Genomic DNA, 20,759 nt, shown 5'->3' with positions numbered 1-20,759 from the left:
TGTCCCAGGTACATGTGGACATTGCTGAGGCACGCCAGAGCATGGCCTAATCACTGAGGAGCATCGCCGCGGGCATCAACACCATGATGCAGCCAATGGGGAGCCAGCAGGACTGGCAGCATCAGATGACTCAGAGCTCACTACACCTACCCCTCTATCCCATGGAGTCACCCAGGGCCTTACAGGCACCACCAGTGAGGAGGAAGCGATGTATATCAACCCAGTGCCTTTCACCAAGGAGACTAAGTGATCTCCAGTTCTTCTAAGTCCTCCCTTCTGACACAAGCACATCTCGAGGGCAACGGGCAGAACAGGATGGCACTGTGATGCCTGTGACAGCAGGAAGTCAGCCGGGGCACCCCTCGGCTCCGGGCCCTCCAGAGGCCGTCCGTCAATAGCATCAAAGGCCACAGGGTGCGGAAGGCATCAGGCTGCCTCCAACTCTGAGTGCAACTTGGGGACACCTAGATCTAGCACTAGAATATGGAGGATGAAGAAGAGTGAGAGCACTGTTTGGGCGCTGGGGGAGGGGGTCAGTATCTGTAGCTAGGGTGCATTGAAATCTGGCACATTAAAATACTCACTATTAAAACATGTCACACCTGATGGATGTGATGCTTCTGTCATTTTAATCTTCACAATGGGCCTGTCCGCACCCCTACTCCCTGTTCCCCCTCTATTCACCTCGCCCCATCCTTACAGTGGTTCAATATCAAAAGCCCCCGATGCAGACCCCATTCAGAGGAAGGGTGTGAGTGCACTGTCAGCAGAAAGACAGGAGTCAGACTTTTGCAGAAACTGAGGAGCTAACCTCACAGTGAGTTATCATCACACCTGTATGGGGACCCGCTCACAAGGCCAACACAGGCCCTTTACGTTCGAGTGACCACTCCTGCTGACTGTGCTGCCACATCAGGGGCGGTATTGATGGAGTCTGGGGCATTGACTGTAAGGTATGATTTGCTAAGTAGGACAATTTCAGACTGTTGCTTGGCTTCGCAGGAGGGCGGCAGTGTTCAGGTCTGTGGTTTGAAGTGTGTCTATTTCAATGCCAGGAGTATACGAAATAAGGTAGGGGAACTGGCAGCATGGGTTGGTACCTGGGACTTCGATGTTGTGGCCATTTCAGAGACATGGATAGAGCAGGGACAGGAATGGTTGTTGCAGGTTCCGGGGTTTAGGTGCTTTAGTAAGGTCAGAGAAGGGGGCAAAAGAGGGGGAGGTGTGGCGCTGCTAGTCAAGGACAGTATTACGGTGGTAGAAAGGATGCAAGATGGGGACTCTTCTTCCGAGGTAGTATGGGCTGAGGTTAGAAACAGGAAAGGAGAGGTCACCCTGTTGGGAGTTTTCTATAGGCCACCTAATAGTTCTAGAGATGTAGAGGAAAGGATGGCGAAGATGATTCTGGAAAAGAGCGAAAGTAACAGGGTAGTTGTTATGGGAGACTTTAACTTTCCTAATATTGACTGGAAAAGATATAGTTCGAGTACATTGGATGGGTCGTTCTTTGTACAATGTGTGCAGGAGGGTTTTCTGACACAATATGTTGACAGGCCAACAAGAGGTGAGGCCACTTTGGATTTGGTTTTGGGTAATGAACCAGGCCAGGTGTTAGATCTGGAGGTAGGTGAACACTTTGGAGACAGTGACCACAATTCGGTGACCTTTACGTTAGTGATGGAAAGGGATAAGTATACCCCGCAGAGCAAGAGTTATAGCTGGGGGAAGGGCAATTATGATGCCATTAGACATGACTTAGGATGTGTTGGTTGGAGAAGTAGGCTGCAAGGGTTGGGCACACTGGATATGTGGAGCTTGTTCAAGGAGCAGCTATTGCATGTTCTTGATAAGTACGTACCAGTCAGGCAGGGAGGAAGGGGTCGAGCGAGGGAACCGTGGTTTACCAAAGAAGTGGAATCTCTTGTTAAGAGGAAGAAGGAGGCCTATGTGAAGATGAGGCGTGAAGTTTCAGTTGGGGCGCTTGATAGTTACAAGGAAGCGAGGAAGGATCTAAAGAGAGAGCTGAGACGAGCAAGGAGGGGACATGAGAAGTCTTTGGCAGGTAGGATCAAGGAAAACCCAAAAGCTTTCTATAGGTATGTCAGGAATAAAAGAATGACTAGGGTAAGAGTAGGGCCAGTCAAGGACAGTGGTGGGAAGTTGTGTGTGGAGGCTGAGGAGATAAGCGAGATACTAAATGAATACTTTTCGTCAGTATTCACTCAAGAAAAAGATAATATTGAGGAGGAGAATGCTGAGACCCAGGCTATTAGAATAGATGGCATTGAGGTACATAGGGAAGAAGTGTTGGCAATTCTGGACAAGGTGAAAATAGATAAGTCCCCGGGGCCGGATGGGATTTATCCTAGGATTCTCTGGGAAGCCAGGGAAGAGATTGCTGAGCCTTTGGCTTTGATTTTTAGGTCATCATTGGCTACAGGAATAGTGCCAGAGGACTGGAGGATAGCAAATGTGGTCCCTTTGTTCAAGAAGGGGAGTAGAGATAACCCCGGTAACTATAGGCCGGTGAGCCTAACATCTGTGGTGGGTAAAGTCTTGGAGAGGATTATAAAAGATACGATTTATAATCATCTAGATAGGAATAATATGATTAGGGATAGTCAGCATGGTTTTGTGAAGGGTAGGTCATGCCTCACAAACCTTATCGAGTTCTTTGAGAAGGTGACTGAACAGGTAGACGAGGGTAGAGCAGTTGATGTGGTGTATATGGATTTCAGTAAAGCGTTTGATAAGGTTCCCCACGGTCGGCTATTGCAGAAAATACGGAGGCTGGGGATTGAGGGTGATTTAGAGATGTGGATCAGAAATTGGCTAGTTGAAAGAAGACAGAGAGTGGTAGTTGATGGGAAATGTTCAGAATGGAGTTCAGTTACGAGTGGCGTACCACAAGGATCTGTTCTGGGGCCGTTGCTGTTTGTCATTTTATAAATGACCTAGAGGAGGGCGCAGAAGGATGGGTGAGTAAATTTGCAGACGACACTAAAGTCGGTGGAGTTGTAGACAGTGCGGAAGGATGTTGCAGGTTACAGAGGGACATAGATAAGCTGCAGAGCTGGGCTGAGAGGTGGCAAATGGAGTTTAATGTGGAGAAGTGTGAGGTGATTCACTTTGGAAAGAATAACAGGAATGCGGAATATTTGGCTAATGGTAAAATTCTTGGTAGTGTGGATGAGCAGAGGGATCTCGGTGTCCATGTACATAGATCCCTGAAAGTTGCCACCCAGGTTGATAGGGTTGTGAAGAAGGCCTATGGTGTGTTGGCCTTTATTGGTAGAGGGATTGAGTTCCGGAGCCATGAGGTCATGATGCAGTTGTACCAAACTCTGGTACGGCCGCATTTGGAGTATTGCGTACAGTTCTGGTCGCCTCATTATAGGAAGGACGTGGAAGCTTTGGAACGGGTGCAGAGGAGATTTACCAGGATGTTGCCTGGTATGGAGGGAAAATCTTATGAGGAAAGGCTGATGGACTTGAGGTTGTTTTCGTTAGAGAGAAGAAGGTTAAGAGGTGACTTAATAGAGGCATACAAAATGATCAGAGGGTTAGATAGGGTGGACAGCGAGAGCCTTCTCCCGCGGATGGAGGTGGCTAGCACGAGGGGACATAGCCTTAAATTGAGGGGTAATAGATATAGGACAGAGGTCAGAGGTGGGTTTTTTACGCAAAGAGTGGTGAGGCCGTGGAATGCCCTACCTGCAACAGTAGTGAACTCGCCAACATTGAGGGCATTTAAAAATTTATTGGATAAGCATATGGATGATAAGGGCATAGTGTAGGTTAGATGGCCTTTAGTTTTTTTTTCCATGTCGGTGCAACATCGAGGGCCGAAGGGCCTGTACTGCGCTGTATCGTTCTATGTTCTATGTTCTATGTTCTAGTCTATGGAACAGCTTTTCCAGTTTTGTCACAAGCACTGAGATATCAGTGAGGAGGATATTTCAGGGTTTGTCATTCCCCATGGACAGGTTAATGCTGGGTGGACTTTTCTTTGGAGTGGCCTGTTAGGTACTTTTAGACAGCATTGAAGAGTCAACCACATTGACGTTGGCCTTTTTGTCACATGTGGGCCAGACCAGATGAAGACAGATTTCTTTCGCTGAAGGGCATGAGTCAACTAGATGGGTTTATATGGAAATCTGGTAGTTTCGTGGCCATCATTGTTGAGATTAGCTTTTCAATTCATGCTGGTCAACTAATTGAATTTAAAGCCCCCAGTTGCTATGGTGTGATGAACTCATGCCTTTAGTGGATCACTCTGGGCCTCTGAATCCCTGGCCGAGTAAGATTGTACCACCACTGCTACTGTTCCTGATCAAGTATTATCTCAAAGATGATGGCCAGAAGATCATTCCAATTTTACGTAAAATGTTGGGAACTTTAGAGGAGCAGGGAGAAATGAACTGGCCAACATACAGAGATTACCAAAAACTAGCGGATATTTACGGAAATAATTAAAAAGGCTGATCGAAAGTTAGCCTTTTCCTTAGGGTATGGGGATACAAGAGGGTAATAGGTTATATATAAGTCTGGGTTGGTATCCACTGTATTTTGTTCTGGGCACCACAGCAGGGAGAGGATGTGATAGTCTTGGAGAGGGTGCAGCATGATTCATGAGAATGGTATCAGGCTGAAAAAGGTTAAGTTATTAGGGCCACTTGCATTGACTCAGCTTGTATTTTGTTGTGTATAAAAGATTTAGAAGAAAATTTAATTAAGATGTTTAAGGAATTTGACATAGAAACATAGAAAGATAGAATCTTGGCTGATCATTCAACTCAGTAACCTGTTTCCGCTTTCTCCCCATATCCTTTGATTCCTTTAGCCCAAAGAGCTGTATATAACTCCTTCTGGAAATCATACATGATTGGAGCCTGCATTTGAGGGACTAAGTGCCGACGCTGGGACTGAATGGCACGTGTTGCATGGTCCCGATGGTGACACCGATCCCAGAGCAATTCCAGACATGCTAATGGGCCATCACTCGCACCACGTGGAACTAGTGCAATTCCAACTCATGCCGGCATCGGATTCACTGGGGTTGGGATTGCCACTGGAGAGCCTGACAAGGCTCTCCCTTTGCCACATACTCTCATTCCAGCCAAGAAGATGCCACCACCCCTGAGATTTGCAGATGCAGAGCTCGTGGTATTGTTGGATGCCATAGAAGGGAGACGGGACTTCCTGTTACCTGGGGTGGGAATGCAGCTGCCACCTGCCAATGTCAACCGGGCTTGGGTGCAGGTGGCAGAGGCCGAGAGCGCCGTGCTCCCCACCACAAGGACAGTGCAGCAGTGCAGAAAGAAGCTGCACAACCTCCTCAGGGAGGCCAGGGTGATTCACCAACTCTGTGCTCCTGGCACCAACCCCATCCCACACACACCCCACCCCACACACTACCTCCCCACCTCCCCATGCAACCCCCATCAGGCAACCTGGTATGCAGTGCTGGGTTAGGGTGGGGAACCTCAATGGCTAGACATAGTGAGTCACCAGCTCCGTGACCCTGGCACCACCCCCATCCCACACACCCCCACCCAACATCTATCAGCCCCTACACCTCCTTCCCCAGAGGGCGACCACACCGCATCCGCCAGTAACTCCCTCGCACTCCACCCTGCACCACGTGCCAACACCTGTACTACCTGCCATGGATGGGTGCCCCGCACACAGGCCACCAGCTGTGGACTCCCTGTGCTGCCCACATCCGAGTGTCTCACACTGTGCATTATCTGTCCCCCCCCCAAGAGAAGGCTGCCTACAACCACAGAGTGCTGAAGAAGACTTGGAGGGGGCTGCTGGACCTGTGGCCCCTCACTATCGCGTAGCCTTTGACCTGGTCGGTGGGGTGGGTGAGTTGAGACATGGAGGTCGGCATGAGACAACAAAGTGAGCCCCCAATGCATTGCAATGTCTATGTCACATGGAGCGGCACATCACATGGAGGTAAGAACCCCCAAGGGGGAGGATGTTTAGACGGCAGCCCGACCCCAGGCTCTAACTGCCATACAGACAGGTCTTTCACTTCTGGAAAGGGTGGACTCATCAGTATTGAAGAAGCAGGCGCAGAGCCGGGGACTGCATGAGGGGGTTTCAGCAACCATCCAGCACCAGCAGCTGCAGTTGGAGGAGTCAAGCCACCTGCAAGAGCAGAAGGCAGTATCAACCATGTATGCCATCCAAGCCAACACTGCACATGTGGTGCCCGTGATGGAGACATTAGGGGCAAAGGTTTCAGCTATGGATCAGGATGTCCAAGGCCTGGACACTCTGTGCCAGTGATGGCTGAGGCACAGAACAGGGCGGCCATGTCACAGGCAGCCATGTACCAGGGCCGCATGGACATTGCTGCGGTGTTCCAGAGCATGGCCCAATCACAACAGACCATGTCGAGGGCAATGGCCTGTTGCAGGCTGACCTGAGCCAGTCCCAGAGAGACCTGGTTCGGTCCCTGAATGACCCAGTCCCGGAGGGAAGTGGCCCTGTCCCAGAGGGACCAGGGAGCATGAAGACCCTGGTCGAGATGGGAGCAGCCTCCAGGACTGGCAGAGCCAGGAAACGGCGGAGCCCCCTGAACAATTTCCAGATGCAGTCCAACTCAAGGAGTATCCTGGGGCCATCGCGCACCCTGAAGGAAGAGGAGGCAATGGGGCCCGTGCCAGTGACACTCCACGGGGGAGGTGCCGAAACACCACAGCATCTCAGCATCTTTGAATCCCCTCCTTCATGTTCCTGGTGAACCCATTAAGCAGCAGACTGAGCATGATGGCACCATTTCGCCTGTGACACCTGAAAGACTGGCGGAACCATCCAGGCCGGCTGCACCAGACGATAACCAAAGGGGATCCAGCTCACAGGGCGGGTTAGGCAGCAGGCCACCTCCACTTCTGCTTTACCGCTTGGGGGACCATCTAAAAGGAACATCAGGACACGTAAGGGTCGAAGTTAGACACCAGTTAAGTTGGCATGGGTGCAGCACATAGGATAGCATCGGGGCAAGGGCACAGTTAAAGTATATTGCACTGGCGTCAATAAACACATGTTGTCCGACATTCCGACCTGCCTCAGCCTTCTGCGCGCAGGGTGTGAGGGATGGGCTGGGTGCAGAGGGTGTATCGGTCAGGTGTGATGGCGGTGGGGGGTGTTGGGTTTGAAGGGGGATGCAGAAGGCCGGCAATGTGGGGTGTGGGTGTTTGAGGATGGCATGGGCCAGGGTCCCCAAGGCAATGGGAGGGCAGCTCCAGTCGCCGCCCTTGAAGGCGGCAGGGGCCTGGGCCAGTGAGGCGCTGTGTGGTAGGGCCAACTGGTGCGTGACCTGACACCGCTCACCACCCCACTACCCCGCCGCCCCGGACCTCAGCCCCAACCCTGCCCTCCAAGGACTGTGGGCCTATGTGATGGAATGGCTAGCACACATGCAGCAATCAGCCGAGAGGACAGTGGTATGTGACGCCTGGGCGGAAGTCAGACATTGCGGAGCACCAGAGCTCAGGTTGTACCTATGTGTCTGGGGGCAGGATGGGAAAAGGAGCACGGGGGAGAGGTGGGCTTGGTGAATGCTGGTGTTTCCATAGGGTGGGCTGGCTGATGGTGCCATTGATGGCCCCGGGGGGCAGAGCAGTGTGCCAGGGAGGGAGGCAAGGGCCATTGTTCAGGATGGTCTCTGCCCATCAACCACCCCCCTCTCCCCCCCAGGCCCGCCCTGCAGTGGGACAGTACCTCAGATCGGCACACTTGATGGGTGCCACCACCTGCTGTGCCACTGGCTGCGCTGGGCCACGCACATCCCGTTGTTCAACCGGCTAGGGTCTGGGGGTTACTATGGGGTAGGCTGGGGTGGCGGGGGTGCACCAATACAGCTGGTGGCACTCTGCACATTTACGGGTCACAGTGGGCAGTCAGTGGAGTGCGCAGCCAGATGGTTACCTTGCAGACTGCGGCAATGGTGGTCCATGCCCGGGTACCCCAGTCCCAGAGGCGAGCATTCTGAACCGACGGCCCATCCATTAGTCGCTCCCAGCTACACCCCCCAGCCCTGGAAGATGACCCCCCACCCCCCACAGCCAGTGGCATAACTGTCAGCCCACGGTTGCGCCTTTGGAAACATATCTTACCTCCTCTCTCACTCTCAGCGGCCACTGCACCTGCTTCCCATTTTTAAATACCAAAGTGACCTATGCTGGTCTCACTTCTGCATGGTGGTGATGGAGCGTCGGGGCCCCGCCCCCGCTGTGTCCCGAATTCTCCGCCACCAGAGATTCGGCTGGGGGGAAGGGGGGAATCGCACCGTGCCGGTCGGCGGGCCTCCCCCCCCCCCCCCCCCCCCGGCGATTCTCCAGCCCGCAATGGGCCGAAGTCCCGCCGCTGTCAAGCCACTCCCGCCGGCGGGAAACACAACACCTACCTGACCGGCGGGACTGGCGGCGCGGGTGGGCTCTGGGGTCCTGGGGGGGGGGGGGCGCGGAGTGATCTGGCCCCAGGGGGTGCCCCCACGGTGGCCTGGCCCGCGATCGGGGCCCACCAATCGGCGGGCGGGCCTGTGCCGTGGGGGCACTCTTTTCATTCTGCCTTCGCCATAGTCTTCACCATGGAGGAGGCGGAAGCGACCCCCTCCCCTGCGCATGGGCGGGGATGACATCAGCAGCCGCTGACGCTTCGGCGCATACGCGGACTTATGCCGGCCGGCGAAGTCCTTTCGGCCCCGGCTGGCATGGCGCCAAATCCAGTCCACGCCAGCCGGCGGAGTGCCGACCACTCCTGCGTGGGCCTAGCCCCTAAAGGTGCAGAGACTTCCGCACCTTTTGGGCGGCCTGACGCCGGAGTGGTTGACACCACTCCATCATGCCGGGACCCCCCGCCCCGCCGGGTAGGGGAGAATCCCGGCCATGGTAACTGCTGTTTCTGTACAATTTACATGACCACACTGGTGTGGGGCGTGGAGTGCAGTCACAATGCTATTAAGGCACTGGAGCTGGAGCATGGTGTTCCGTTGGGCTCCCGGCGCTGGCCTCGATTTTCAGCTGGCGCACAATTCTCCGCCAGTTCGCAATTCGCGATTCTGGCGCCGCTGGACGGAAAATCTGCCCACAATATGTTGGCCTCAACTGCTTCCTGTGGCAACAAATTCCATAGACTCACTACTCTCTGGGTGAAAATGCTTTTCTTCGGACTTCCAATGGCGGCTATGAGGGAGTCGGTCGCTCATTTGGTGGCTCCCGTCTCGGTCGGACTTTTGGACCTTTCCCCCGACTTTTTTGCGCTTTTGAGCGCGGAACTGGAAAGCAACAGTACTCAGGCACAGGACCCATACAGAATTGTAGGGACTTAAGAAGCCGGAGGGACCGTAAACAGCAGAAGAAGTGGTTGAGTAAGGGCACAGTGGAGGCTGTGAGAGGGACCAGCACGGCTGGTGTTCAGAGCAAGGAGCCGACAGCCCAGCCCACAATGGAGCAGCTGCTGCAGACGATGCAGGAGGGCTTTTTGGCTTTGATGCGTGACAACTTGGAGCCGCTTCAGAAGTCGATTGACCGGATGGAAAAAAGTTCTGGATGATCAGGCTGCGAAGCCCCAGCATTTGGAGAAGTCAGTGGAGGAGCAGGCTGACTTTCAAACGGTGCCAGATGTGGAGATTCGGAGGTTATGGGTCCAGCAAAAAGTGCTTCTGGAAAGGCTGGAGGACCTGGACGACAGATCTCGTCAGCAGAACATGAGAATCGTGGGCCTCCCGGAGGGGGCAGAGGGGCTAGACGCTGCCGCCATTGTGGAGGGTATGTTTCAGACGTTGCTGGATATCGAGGTGTTCCCGCGCCCGCCGGTGGTGGCTGGGGCACACAGAGTGCAGGTGAGGCAGCCGCGACGAGGGGCTCCCCCACGAGCGATGGTGGTACGCTTTCACAGGTACCTGGAGAAGGAACGGCTGCTTCAGTGGGCAAAGAGCACACAAAGCTGTATTTGGGACAATACCACACTGCGTGTTTACCAAGATTTGAGTGCTGAGGTGGCCAGGAGGAGGGGAGGCTACAGGCAGGTGAAGGAGAGACTGTATAAAAACAAGGTGGAATTCGGGCTGCTTTTTCCGGCACGACTGTGGGTTACGTATGAGGGTCAGCATCACTATTTCGAGGAACCCGAAGAGGCGATGGACTTCGTTAAGAAGCAAGGAGCTGGCCCTGAGCTGAGGACGTTTGGACTCATGTTAGAGATTTTAAGTATATGTGGTGTCTCTCCCGTTTTCAAAATTGCCTGTATGTTTGGTCCGTTTTTGTCATTTCTTTGCGTGCTTTTTGCGTGGTTTACCTGAATGTTTCCTTTTTGGGCTCTTTGATTAGTTGGAGCTTGGCTTGGGGGAAAATAATAAAGAAAACAGTTAAAAGGGTTGAGTTAAGAGGGATGCTTAAGGGGAACTTTGTGCAATCTTTTCTGTGTCTGTATGGTAAGGACTGAGAGTGCCTGTTATTTCTTATCTCTTTCTTTTTGTCTTGTTTAACTTGAATTGTCCTATTGTAGGGGATGTTTATGACCTGTGTTTGCTTAAGTAGGGCTGATCTGGGGAAGTGGTATGGATGGGTCGGGGAGGGGTGACTGGGAACAATGGGTGGGAGATGCGCTGGCACCGAAGTTGGGAGCCCCAGGCTAGCTGAGAGGGGCTAGTCAACGAAAGCCGAGGTGGGGGGTGTGCATATAGTTAGAGTAGAGCAGGGGTTAGGTGATAGGATGGTGTTGCTGCGGGGGGGGGGGGGGGGGGGGAGTCGTTCTGCTGGCTGGGATGGAAACTGGGCATGGCAACAGTGAGGAGGTCATGGGTGGAGCCGGTCAGGAGGCGGGTCAGATGAAACGCGCCACATGGCTGGGGGGGGAGCTGGCTAAGGAAAGGGGATGGCTGATCGGCAAAGGGAGGGGGGGGGGGGCGAAGTGCCCCCCAACCAGGCTGATCACCTGGAATGTTAGAGGGTTAAACAGGCCAGTGAAGAGGGCACGTGTGTTTGCGTATCTGCGGGTTCTGAAGACGGACATAGTCTTGTTGCAGGAGACGCACCATAAAGTGGCAGACCAGGTTAGATTAAGGAAGGGCTGGGTCAGTCAGGTCTTTCATTCGGGGCTTGATTCTAAGACGAGGGGGGTTGCGATCCTGATTAATAAAAGGGTACAGTTTGAGGCGGAGGGCACAGTCGTGGATGGGGGTCGCAGGTTCGTTACGGTGAGGGGTAAGCTCTAAGGGGTGAGAGTAGTCCTGGTCAGTGTGTATGCCCCTAATTGGGACGATGTGGATTTTATTAGGAGGGTGCTAGGGAAGATCCCCGACTTGGACTCACATAAACTGATCATGGGCGGGGACTATAACACAGTCCTGGACCCGAGCCTGGACCGGTCATGTTCAAGAACGGGCAGGTTGCCAGCGATGGCAAAGGAACTGAGAGGGTTCATGGAGCAAACGGGGGGAGCAGATACGTGGAGATTTAGCCGGCCGACGGCGAGGGAGTTCTCATACAACTCCCACGTCCCCAAGGTGTATTCCCGAATTGACTACTTTGTTGTGAGTAGGGACCTGCTGGCCGGAATGGTGGGGGCAGAATACTCGGCAATTGCCATATCGGACCATGCTCCGCACTGGGTAGACCTGCAATTTTGTAAGGACAGCTTTCGGCGCCCACCATGGAGGCTGGAAGTTATATTACTCGCAGACGAGGCGTTGTGCGAGAGGCTGAGGAAATGCATGCAGAATTACCTGCAGGTGAACGATACTGGAGAAGTCTCGGCAGCGGTGCTCTGGGAGGCGCTGAGGACAGTGGTGAGAGGGGAGCTGTTTTCAATCCGGGCGTACAGGGACAGGACAGACAGGGCAGAGACGGACCGACTGATTAAGGAAATTCTACAGACAGACAGGAGTTACGCGGAATCCCCGAGGCAGAGTTACTCAGGAAACGACAGAGGCTGCAGGCTGAATTTGGGGTGCTGACTACAGGCAAGGCTGTAGAGCAGCTTAGAAAGGTAAAAGGCTCGATTTATGAGCATGGGGAGAAGGCCAGTAGAATGCTTACGCAACAACTAAGGAAGAGGGAAGCGGCTAGGGAAATAGGGAGGGTAGTTGATGGGTAGGGTAATCTAGTGGGTGACCCGGCAGGGCTGAACAAGGTCTTTAGGGTCTTTTATTGGAATCTGTACACTTTTGGGGGGGTTGAGGCGATTCCTGGACAGACTGGCCTTCCCAAGAGTGGGGAGGGGGGGTTGGTGGACGGACTGTGGGTCCTGGTCAGGATTGAAGAGGTGTTGGGAGCCTGAAGGTCATGCAGTCGGGCAAAGCCCCGGGGCCAGATGGGTATCCGGTGGAGTTTTGCAAAAAATTTGCCGGGGTAGTGGGGCCGGTGCTGGTCAGGGTCTTTAACGAGGTAAGAGACAGAGGGAGTTTACCCCCGACGATGTCACAGGCCACCATCTCGCTCATACTGAAACGAGATCAGGACCCGGAGGCGTGTGGGTCATACAGGCCGATCTCTTTGATTAACGTAGACGCCAAGTTACTGGCCAAGATTTTGGCAACCAGAATTGAGGACTTTGTACCGGATGTAATTGTGGAGGACCAAACCGGGTTTGTAAAGGGGAGGCAGCTGGTGGCCAACCTAAGAAGGCTGCTCAACGTGATTATGATGCCCCCGGAGAGGAGGGAGGTAGAGATAGTGGTAGCCATGGATGCTGAAAAGGCTTTTGACCGGGTCGAGTGGGATCTGTGGGAGGTACTAGGATGGTTCGGGTTCGGGGCGGGGTTCATCGACTGGGTTAGGTTATTATATCAGGCCCCTGAGGCGAGTGTAAGAACGAACAGGACGACATCGGATGACTTTAGACTGCACCGTGGGACAAGACAGGGCTGCCCTCTCTCCCCACTGCTGTTTGTGCTGGCCATAGAGCCGCTGGCAATTTCACTGAGAGCTTCTAGGGGCTGGAAAGGGCTGGTCCGGGGAGGGGGGGGGGGGGGGGGGGGGGGTGGATGGAACATAGAGTCTCGTTATACACAGATGATCTGCTATTATATAATCGGACCCAATGGAGGGGATGGACGGTATTATGGAAATCCTGAGGGAATTTGGCCAGTTCTCCGGATACAAACTGAACATGGCTAAGAGCGTGATGTTTGTAATTCAGGCGAGGGGGCAGGAGAGTAGGCTGAAGGATGGCCGTTCAGGCTAGTGGGGGGCGGGTTTCCGATATTTGGTGATTCAGATGGCACGGGACTAGGGCAAGTTGCATAAGCTTAACCTGTCCCGACCGGTGGACTGAGTGAGGGAGGAGGTCCGGAGTTGGGATGCGCTCCCGCTGTCATTGGCGAGGAGGATGCAGACTGTTAAGATGACGATTCTCCCACGGTTCTTGTTTGTTTTTCAGTGTCTCCCCATCTTTATCCCGCGGTCCTTCTTAAAGAGGCTGACTAAAATTATTCTGGGATTTGTATGGGCAGGGAAGTTCCCGCGGGTGAAGAGGGTGCTGCTTGAAAGGAGCAGAGAAGAAGGGGGACTGGCGTTGCCGAACTTCAAGAACTATTACTGGGCGGCCAACATAGCGATGATAAGGAAATGGATGGTGGGTTTGGGGTCGGTTTGGGAGCGAATGGAGGCTGCTTCGTGCAGGGGCATTAGCTTAGCAGCCCTGGTCACTGCCGCTTCCGCCTGCACGGTACTCCACCAGCCCAATAGTGGTGGCGGCTCTTCGGATCTGGGACCAGTGGAGGAGGCATGTAGGGGAGGTAACAGCATCGGTGTGGACCCCAATCTGCGGCAGCCACCGATTTGCACCAGGGAACGTGGACGGGTGTATCGACTGTGGAGGAGGGCGCGGATTGTGAGGATGGGTGATCTGTTCCTGGAAGGGAGCTTTCCTTTGTTGCATTCCTTCTATAGAACAAACATCTTTCTTCAGATAAGGAGACCAAAACTGCACACAATATTCCTGGTGTGGTCTCACCAAGGCCCTGTAAAATTGCAGCAAGACAACCCTGCTCCAGTACTCAAATCCTCTTGCTGCGAAAGCCAACACACCATTTGCATTCTTTACTATCTGCTGCACCTGCATGCTTACCTTCAGCAACAGGTGTGCAAGGGCACCCAGGTCTCGTTACACATTCCCCTCTCTCAATGTACAGCCAGCCAGATAATAATTTGCCGTTCTGTTTTTGCTAGCAAATTGGATAACCGCACATTTATCCACATTATACTGCACCGACCATTAATTTGCCCACTCACTTAACTTGTCCAAATCACACTGAAGTATCCCTGCATCCTTCTTGCAAATCACCCTCCCACCCAGCTTTGTGTCGTCTGCAAATTTGAAGATATTATGTTTAATTCCCTCACCTAAACCTTTCATATATATTGTGAATAACTCCCGTCCTAGCACTGATCCCTGTGGTACCCGACTAGTCACTGCCTGCCATTTGAAAAAAGACCCGTTTATTCCTACTCTTTGCTCCCTGTCTGCCAACCAGTTTTCTATCCATCTCAATACACTATCCCCAATCCCATATAAATCCATGCTGACTCTGTCTGATCCTGCCAATGTTTTCCAAGTGCTCTGCTATTAAATCTTTTAAAATGGTCTCTGATAATTCCCCACTATTGATGTCAGGCTGATTGGTCTACAATTTTGTTATCTCTCTACCTCCCTTTTTAAATACTGGAGTTACGTTAGCTATCCTCCAATCTGTAGGAACTGTTCCAGAGTCTATAGAATCCTGGAAGATGACCACGAAAACAACCACTATTTCTTGGGCTGCTTCCTTAAGTACTCTGGAATGTAGATTATCAGGCCTTGGCGATTTATTGGCCTTCAGTCCCATCAATTTCATCAACAACATTTCACTACTAATACTGATTTCCTTCAGTTCCTCCCTCTCGCTAAACACTGTCCTCCTCTTTGAAGACAGAACCAAAATATGTATTTAGTTGTTCAGCCATTTCTTTGTTCCCCAATATAAATTCCCCCATTTCTGACTGCAAGGGGCCTATCTTCACCAATCTTTTTCTCTTCACATATCTATAAAAGATTTTACAGTCAATGTTTATGTTTCCCACAAGCTTACTCTCATACTCTATTTTTCCTTAATCACTCCCTTTGTCCTCCTTTGCTGAATTCTAAACTGCTCCCAATCCTCAGGTCTGCTATTTTTTCTGGCCAATTTGTATACTTCTTCATTGGATTTAGTACTATCTTTGATTTCCCTTGTAAATCATAGTTTGGCCACATTTTCTGTTTTATTTTTGCACCAGACAATTCATCAATGCCCTCTTTGAATGTTTACCATTGCCTATCCAAGGCCTGGAGTCATGGAGACTCTGTAAATTTTTTAAATGGCAGATGGGACCTGGATCCAAACATCCTACCCCCATTTGCAGCAGAACTCATTTTCAGCAGAAGGGGAAAGGGAGTGGTGTATGAAGAACCTAGACATGAATAACTAATCAGCGGAGCCTTTGAAACTCAATGCACAGGGCACACAGATCCACTTTTCATTCCTGGAATGGCCTGAACCCAGTGTCTGTTCCACTATTTTATGATAGAGACATAAGTGCTCACAAAGGGCTCATAAGGCATGGAATTACAGTGAAACTGTCAAGTTATTTAAAGCCTTTGCCCTTTAAATATTGAAAAAAATCTGCCTGCCTGTATTTGTGAGTGAAAAAAAAATCAATTTTATCAATTTTAATAGATGCCTGTTGACATAACTCTAAGTGCTTTCATTATAGCATTATTACTGCTTCACTGCTTCCACAAAAAGCCATTATCACATGGGGGACTGTATGTTCACAGTTTGATTGGCAAATTAAAGAGGTTATTAAAGGACGAGCTATGTTTGATGTGGAGTTATGAATACAAATGTTTGTTTTCATTAATTTAAGTACTTGAATGCATTTAACTGTATTGAATGAGAATTGTTTTGTACAGTGAAATCCGTGAATACATACTTAGAACATTATTTTCCTACATCTCAGCATGGATCCTGAGGATTGCCCATTATGGATACTGGGTGAGTTAGTATGACAGATGTAAGAGTAAAGGATGGTGGGTGATGGGGGCATGGGTTGGCATCAGTTTGCATGGGGTATGATGTGCTATGGGGATTAATGGACGTATGAGGAATGGGTGACGGGTTAGTGGGTGGAAGAGGTGAGGGCTAGAGGGCCTGATTTTTAACAACACAACCCCCCGCACCTCTCCCCCCCCAGAATGGAAGTTGCACTGTTCAGGGTAATTTTTTCTCAAGGCAGGTGTGCTAAGTTAGGAAATTTCCCCGACTTGAGCTAACCACCTCTAACATGAAAATTAGGCCCCAAGGGTTTTCATTAAGGAGATAAAAATTATTTCCACTGGCAGGGAGTCCAGGATCTGAATATATAACGTGAACTTTAGAGCTGGGCCACATAGGGCGATACTTGAAAGCAGCTTCTCACGTTTACAGTGGTGAAATTCTGGAGCACTCTCCCTCCAAAAGGCTAGGTCAATTGAAAATTTCAAAACTAGGATTGAATTATTTTTTGTTACGTTAAGGGTATTCCGGGTTCTGGAATGAATCTGGGTAAATGGAGCTAAGGTGCAGCCATGACCTAACTAAATGATGGAACGGATTCGAGGGGTTGAATGACCTACTCCTGTTTTTAAGTTCCAAAATAATAATTACACATTTATATTTGTCTATTTTCAGGTTCACGTGAAAAAGCAAAGAACACATAAATGGAATGCAAGCCTGTCAACCTGCAGAAGAATTTGGGCACCTTATGCATCTTGGAGCACCCTGCTACATCCTGCCTACAGCTACATCCCAAACAAAACAAGCCTTTTCTATCTTGACAACTGTTTGCATTCATTCTGGTAGATTCTTCACATCAAAATGCTCTGAAACTTCTCAGAACTTACCATTCAGAGATGGATCAGCTTTGAAGCAAGCTCTCAGAGCCAACTGCCAATATTGCCATCCAGAAAATACACTGAGTCAGAAATTCCAAAGCTTGGGGAAGGTGGAAATCAGGGAGCTGGAATTTAGGACAAAACCCAACGGAAATTATTTACCTGAGCTCTGTTACTATTTTTTAAGAGCTACAGCTAGTCTGCTGCTTGAGACCGAATGGGAAACCCGGAAACCCCCTTTGGAATTTCAGGGCTGATGTCTTTAGCTATGTAATACATGGTATAGTGTGTAGCAGGGTAGGTGGGAAAATACTAATTTTGTGCTATGATGGAAATGGTCTGGTGGGTAATTTTTGCATTAAGATCAAGTTAAGTAAAAGTATGGTTAGCCATTGTGTATAAAGCATCAGGATGAATGATGTATTGCATTACTCACTCACTGAATCAAACATTTACAATTGACTTGTTAAAAAGAAATTCAAGCACAAGCACTTTGAAAAATTATCTTTAGTGAAATACTGAAATTGCACACCCTAATGAACCTGATAAAAAGAGTATTTTGCCATCCCTTGTAACTTATGAAGAAATCAAATAAAATGGGTGGAAATTGAATGTTGTGCAGCTTACATACTTTAGAATTTAGTAAAAGTATTAGAAAAGTTAAAATGCATCAACTTACAGAATACTTTATCATAGAATAATCCAGCACAGTGGGAGGCCCATCATACCTGTCTATGGTCTTCTGGCTGGCCTGCCACATCCTGCGTGGTTGGTCTCCCCACAGCAGGCCTGGAAAATCCTGGTCGCTGCAGTCTTTGGCGCAACTATACTGCTTCTTCCCGACAGGTCTGTAGATACTTTCCCTTCAAGTATTTATAAAATTCCCCTTTGAAAGTTATTATTGAATTGGCTCCCACCACCATTTCAAGCAGTGCATTCCAGATTACAACAACTCACTGCATTCTTCTATCTTCCTATGTCATCTCTGGTTCTTTTGGCAAATCTATGTCCTCAAAATATTGACCCTTCTGTCACTTTAAACAGTGTTCCTTATTAACTTTATCAAAACCACTGAACGTCTATTAAATTTCTACTAAAACTTCTCAATACTGTCCACGTCTATTCCAACGAGAACAACCTTAACTTCTTCAGTCTTGTCTCATAACTCATTCCAGGTACCTTCTATTCAATCTTTGATGCATCCCTCGAAGGCCTTGACATTCTTTCTAAAGAGTGCTGCCCACTATTGAACACAATAAACCAGATGAGGCCGAACCTGTGTTTTATAAAGGTTTAGTACAAGTCCTTGCTTTTCTATTCTCTGGTCACAAAAAAATTCAAAGTAATTTTCAGGGAGTTTCCCGCCAGCTCTGCCGGCGGGTTCCCTACTGCTGTTCAATGACTCTTAGTCACTTTTTTGGGTCCTGGTGAGTTTTGCACCAGTTTAGCCCGCATTTAGAATTTTATTCAGCACTAGGGAGCTGAACTCAGAGATTGGGCCGCCATTTTGAAAGGGTGCCCTGATGTCTAAGTGAGCTTGTAGGTTCCCCGCACCCTCCACCCATGGTCAATGTCTCCCTCCCCATACACATGGATACTAACCCACACCCCCCCAAGTGAGGACAACCCTGCTACGAGGTCCCTGGCGCTCACCCCTCTTCAGGCTCCCCAAGTCCCCTTACATCACCCCCTTCTTTCTAGGACCCTCTCCCATCATCCACCCAACCACCCGGAGGCCCCTACTTACCTGCCCTGCACTCCCCCACACTTCACACCCCACTCCTCCCTCATTTCATGGGCATGGCCCCCCTTACCCCAGGCCCTTGACAGTGCACTCAGGCACCATTGCATTGCCACTGGCACCAGGCAGTGCTCCTGCTGGCTTGGCAGTGCCATCTGGGCAGTGTCAAGGTGCCTACATCCAGGAGGAGGGCCAGGGAGCCACCCTGCACTGACTCTGACCACCCAGGGATCTTTGGTGGCCCAGGAGGCTCCCCAGGTGCCATTCAGCTTGGTCCACGTTAGTGTGGACCAGCACTGATCGGCGCCCAGCTGCAACCTCCCTCAGGAGGTCGCTAAATTGAGGGAGGCCGCTGGATACCATGTAGGTAGGTGGTAAGTAGGTTTGCAACCTACATCCACAAGCGTCATTTGGTCTCACCTATTTGGGGCGGGGTTCTGACTCCGACATTTCTCGGGACTCCAGGGAATCATGCGAGGTGCTGAGCCTGTCAGGAGGCTCGCTGGGTGCATTTCTTGGTGTTCCCCAACCACATTGCGCTCAAGTGAGAACCCAACGCAGCCAGAGAATCATGCCCTGTGCTTCGATTCCCACAGTCCAAAGATGTGCAGGGTTATGTGGATTGGCCATGCTAAATTGCCCTCAGGTTTGGTGGGGTGACTGGGGTATGGGGATAGGGTGAAGGTGTGGACTTAAGTGGGGTGCTCTTTCCAAGAGCCGGTGCAGATTCGATGGGCCAAATGGCCTCCTTCTGCACTGTAAAATCTATGATCTATTAATGAAGTCAAAGATCCCATTTACTTCTTGAAGTCTTTTCAACTTGACATGCAATCTCCAAAATCCCCTTAAAACTGTACATGTACTTATTGCATCGCCTTGTTCTTCCGATCAAAATTGTACTTCTTTGCATTAAATTTCATCTGCTACATGTCTCCCCATTTCCCAGTATGCCTATGTCCTCATGAAGTCTGTTGCTATCCTTATCAGTGGTTGCTACATTTCTGTGTTTCATAATGTTTATAGCTTTTGCTCATATATCGCCGTGGATCTAATAGAATCCTGGGGAATTCCACTGTATATCGGTGCTTTGTGAATAGAGCACAGGAAAGGTCATTTGGACCAATTGGTCCAGCCCAATATTTATGCTGAACATAAGCCTCCTTCCTCCCCTTTTCATATAATCTTATCAGCATAACATTTTATTCCTTTCTCCCTGATATGCTTATCTAGCTTCCCTTAAACATAGAGAACATAGAACATGGAACAGTACAGCACACTACATGTCCTTTGGCCCACAATGTTGTGCCGACCATTTATCCTAATCTAAGGCCAACCTAACCTACACCCCTTCAATTTACTGCTGTCCAGGTGCCGGTCCAAGAGTCGCTTAAATGTCCCTAATGACTCTGACTCCACCACCTCTGCTGGCAGTGCATTCCACACACCCACCACCCTCTGTGTAAAGAACCTACCCCTGACATCACTCCTTTACCTTCCTCCAATCACCTTAAAATTATGTCCTGTAGCCACCTGGGGTGGCCACTGCCCAACACAAAATGGAAGATTGCAAGGAATGCAGGGAAAATGGACATGTTGAAAAGCAAGCAGCTTGCAAGGCGATTGTGTATTGGAACGACTGCAGAAACCGGTTTCTGCTGCTTCAGAGACCAGACAGCACTGTGAAAGAAAACACATTAACATACTAATGAGGCAATACCGGGCGAGTCCCAGATACAATGGACACAAGTTAAGCACAAATCGATACATTCTATGGAAGGCCAGACCCAGTGGCACCAGAGAAGCCCAAAACAAAAGGTCCTAAGAACCGCCCCAGCAACCAAGGAACTGCCCTAGGATTGGGGGGTTCAAACATATCGATTGGGAAGAGACCCAATCGATTCCAAGCAGGTAAGGGAGTCCGCCCAAAGGGACCTATAAAAGACAGGTCCCACACATGGTTCAGTCTCCTGTCTCCGGGCTCCTGTCTTCTACTACAGCCGTCGAGCAGCAGCCACCAACAAGTAAGTGCCTAACGACGACGACCGCTACCAGGCATAGGCACTCCTGACACCCTTGGCAATTGATAGTAATCCGAAGTCTGCAGACA

At 50.5% G+C, this 20,759-nt stretch overlaps 1 protein-coding gene across 3 annotated transcripts in view; it reads left to right on the top strand.

Annotated features, from left to right (window-relative positions):
- The window catches only part of LOC119966000 (androgen-dependent TFPI-regulating protein-like), a 127,583-nt gene extending 110,060 nt beyond the window's left edge, over window positions 1-17,523 (top strand). For all 3 annotated transcript variants that reach the window (XM_038797101.1, XM_038797100.1, XM_038797102.1), the window contains one exon: window positions 16,709-17,523. In XM_038797101.1, the coding sequence (XP_038653029.1) occupies window positions 16,709-16,737 (29 nt within the window). In that variant the 3' untranslated portion in view covers window positions 16,738-17,523. The remainder of the gene's footprint in view (window positions 1-16,708) is intronic.
- Window positions 17,524-20,759: the final 3,236 nt, after the last annotated feature.

The sequence above is a fragment of the Scyliorhinus canicula genome, chromosome 5 (assembly GCF_902713615.1).
Source record: "Scyliorhinus canicula chromosome 5, sScyCan1.1, whole genome shotgun sequence".
In the NCBI taxonomy this organism is placed as follows: Eukaryota; Metazoa; Chordata; class Chondrichthyes; order Carcharhiniformes; family Scyliorhinidae; genus Scyliorhinus; species Scyliorhinus canicula.
Note: the sequence above shows the minus strand (reverse complement) of the source record. Positions and strands in the feature narration are given on the sequence as shown.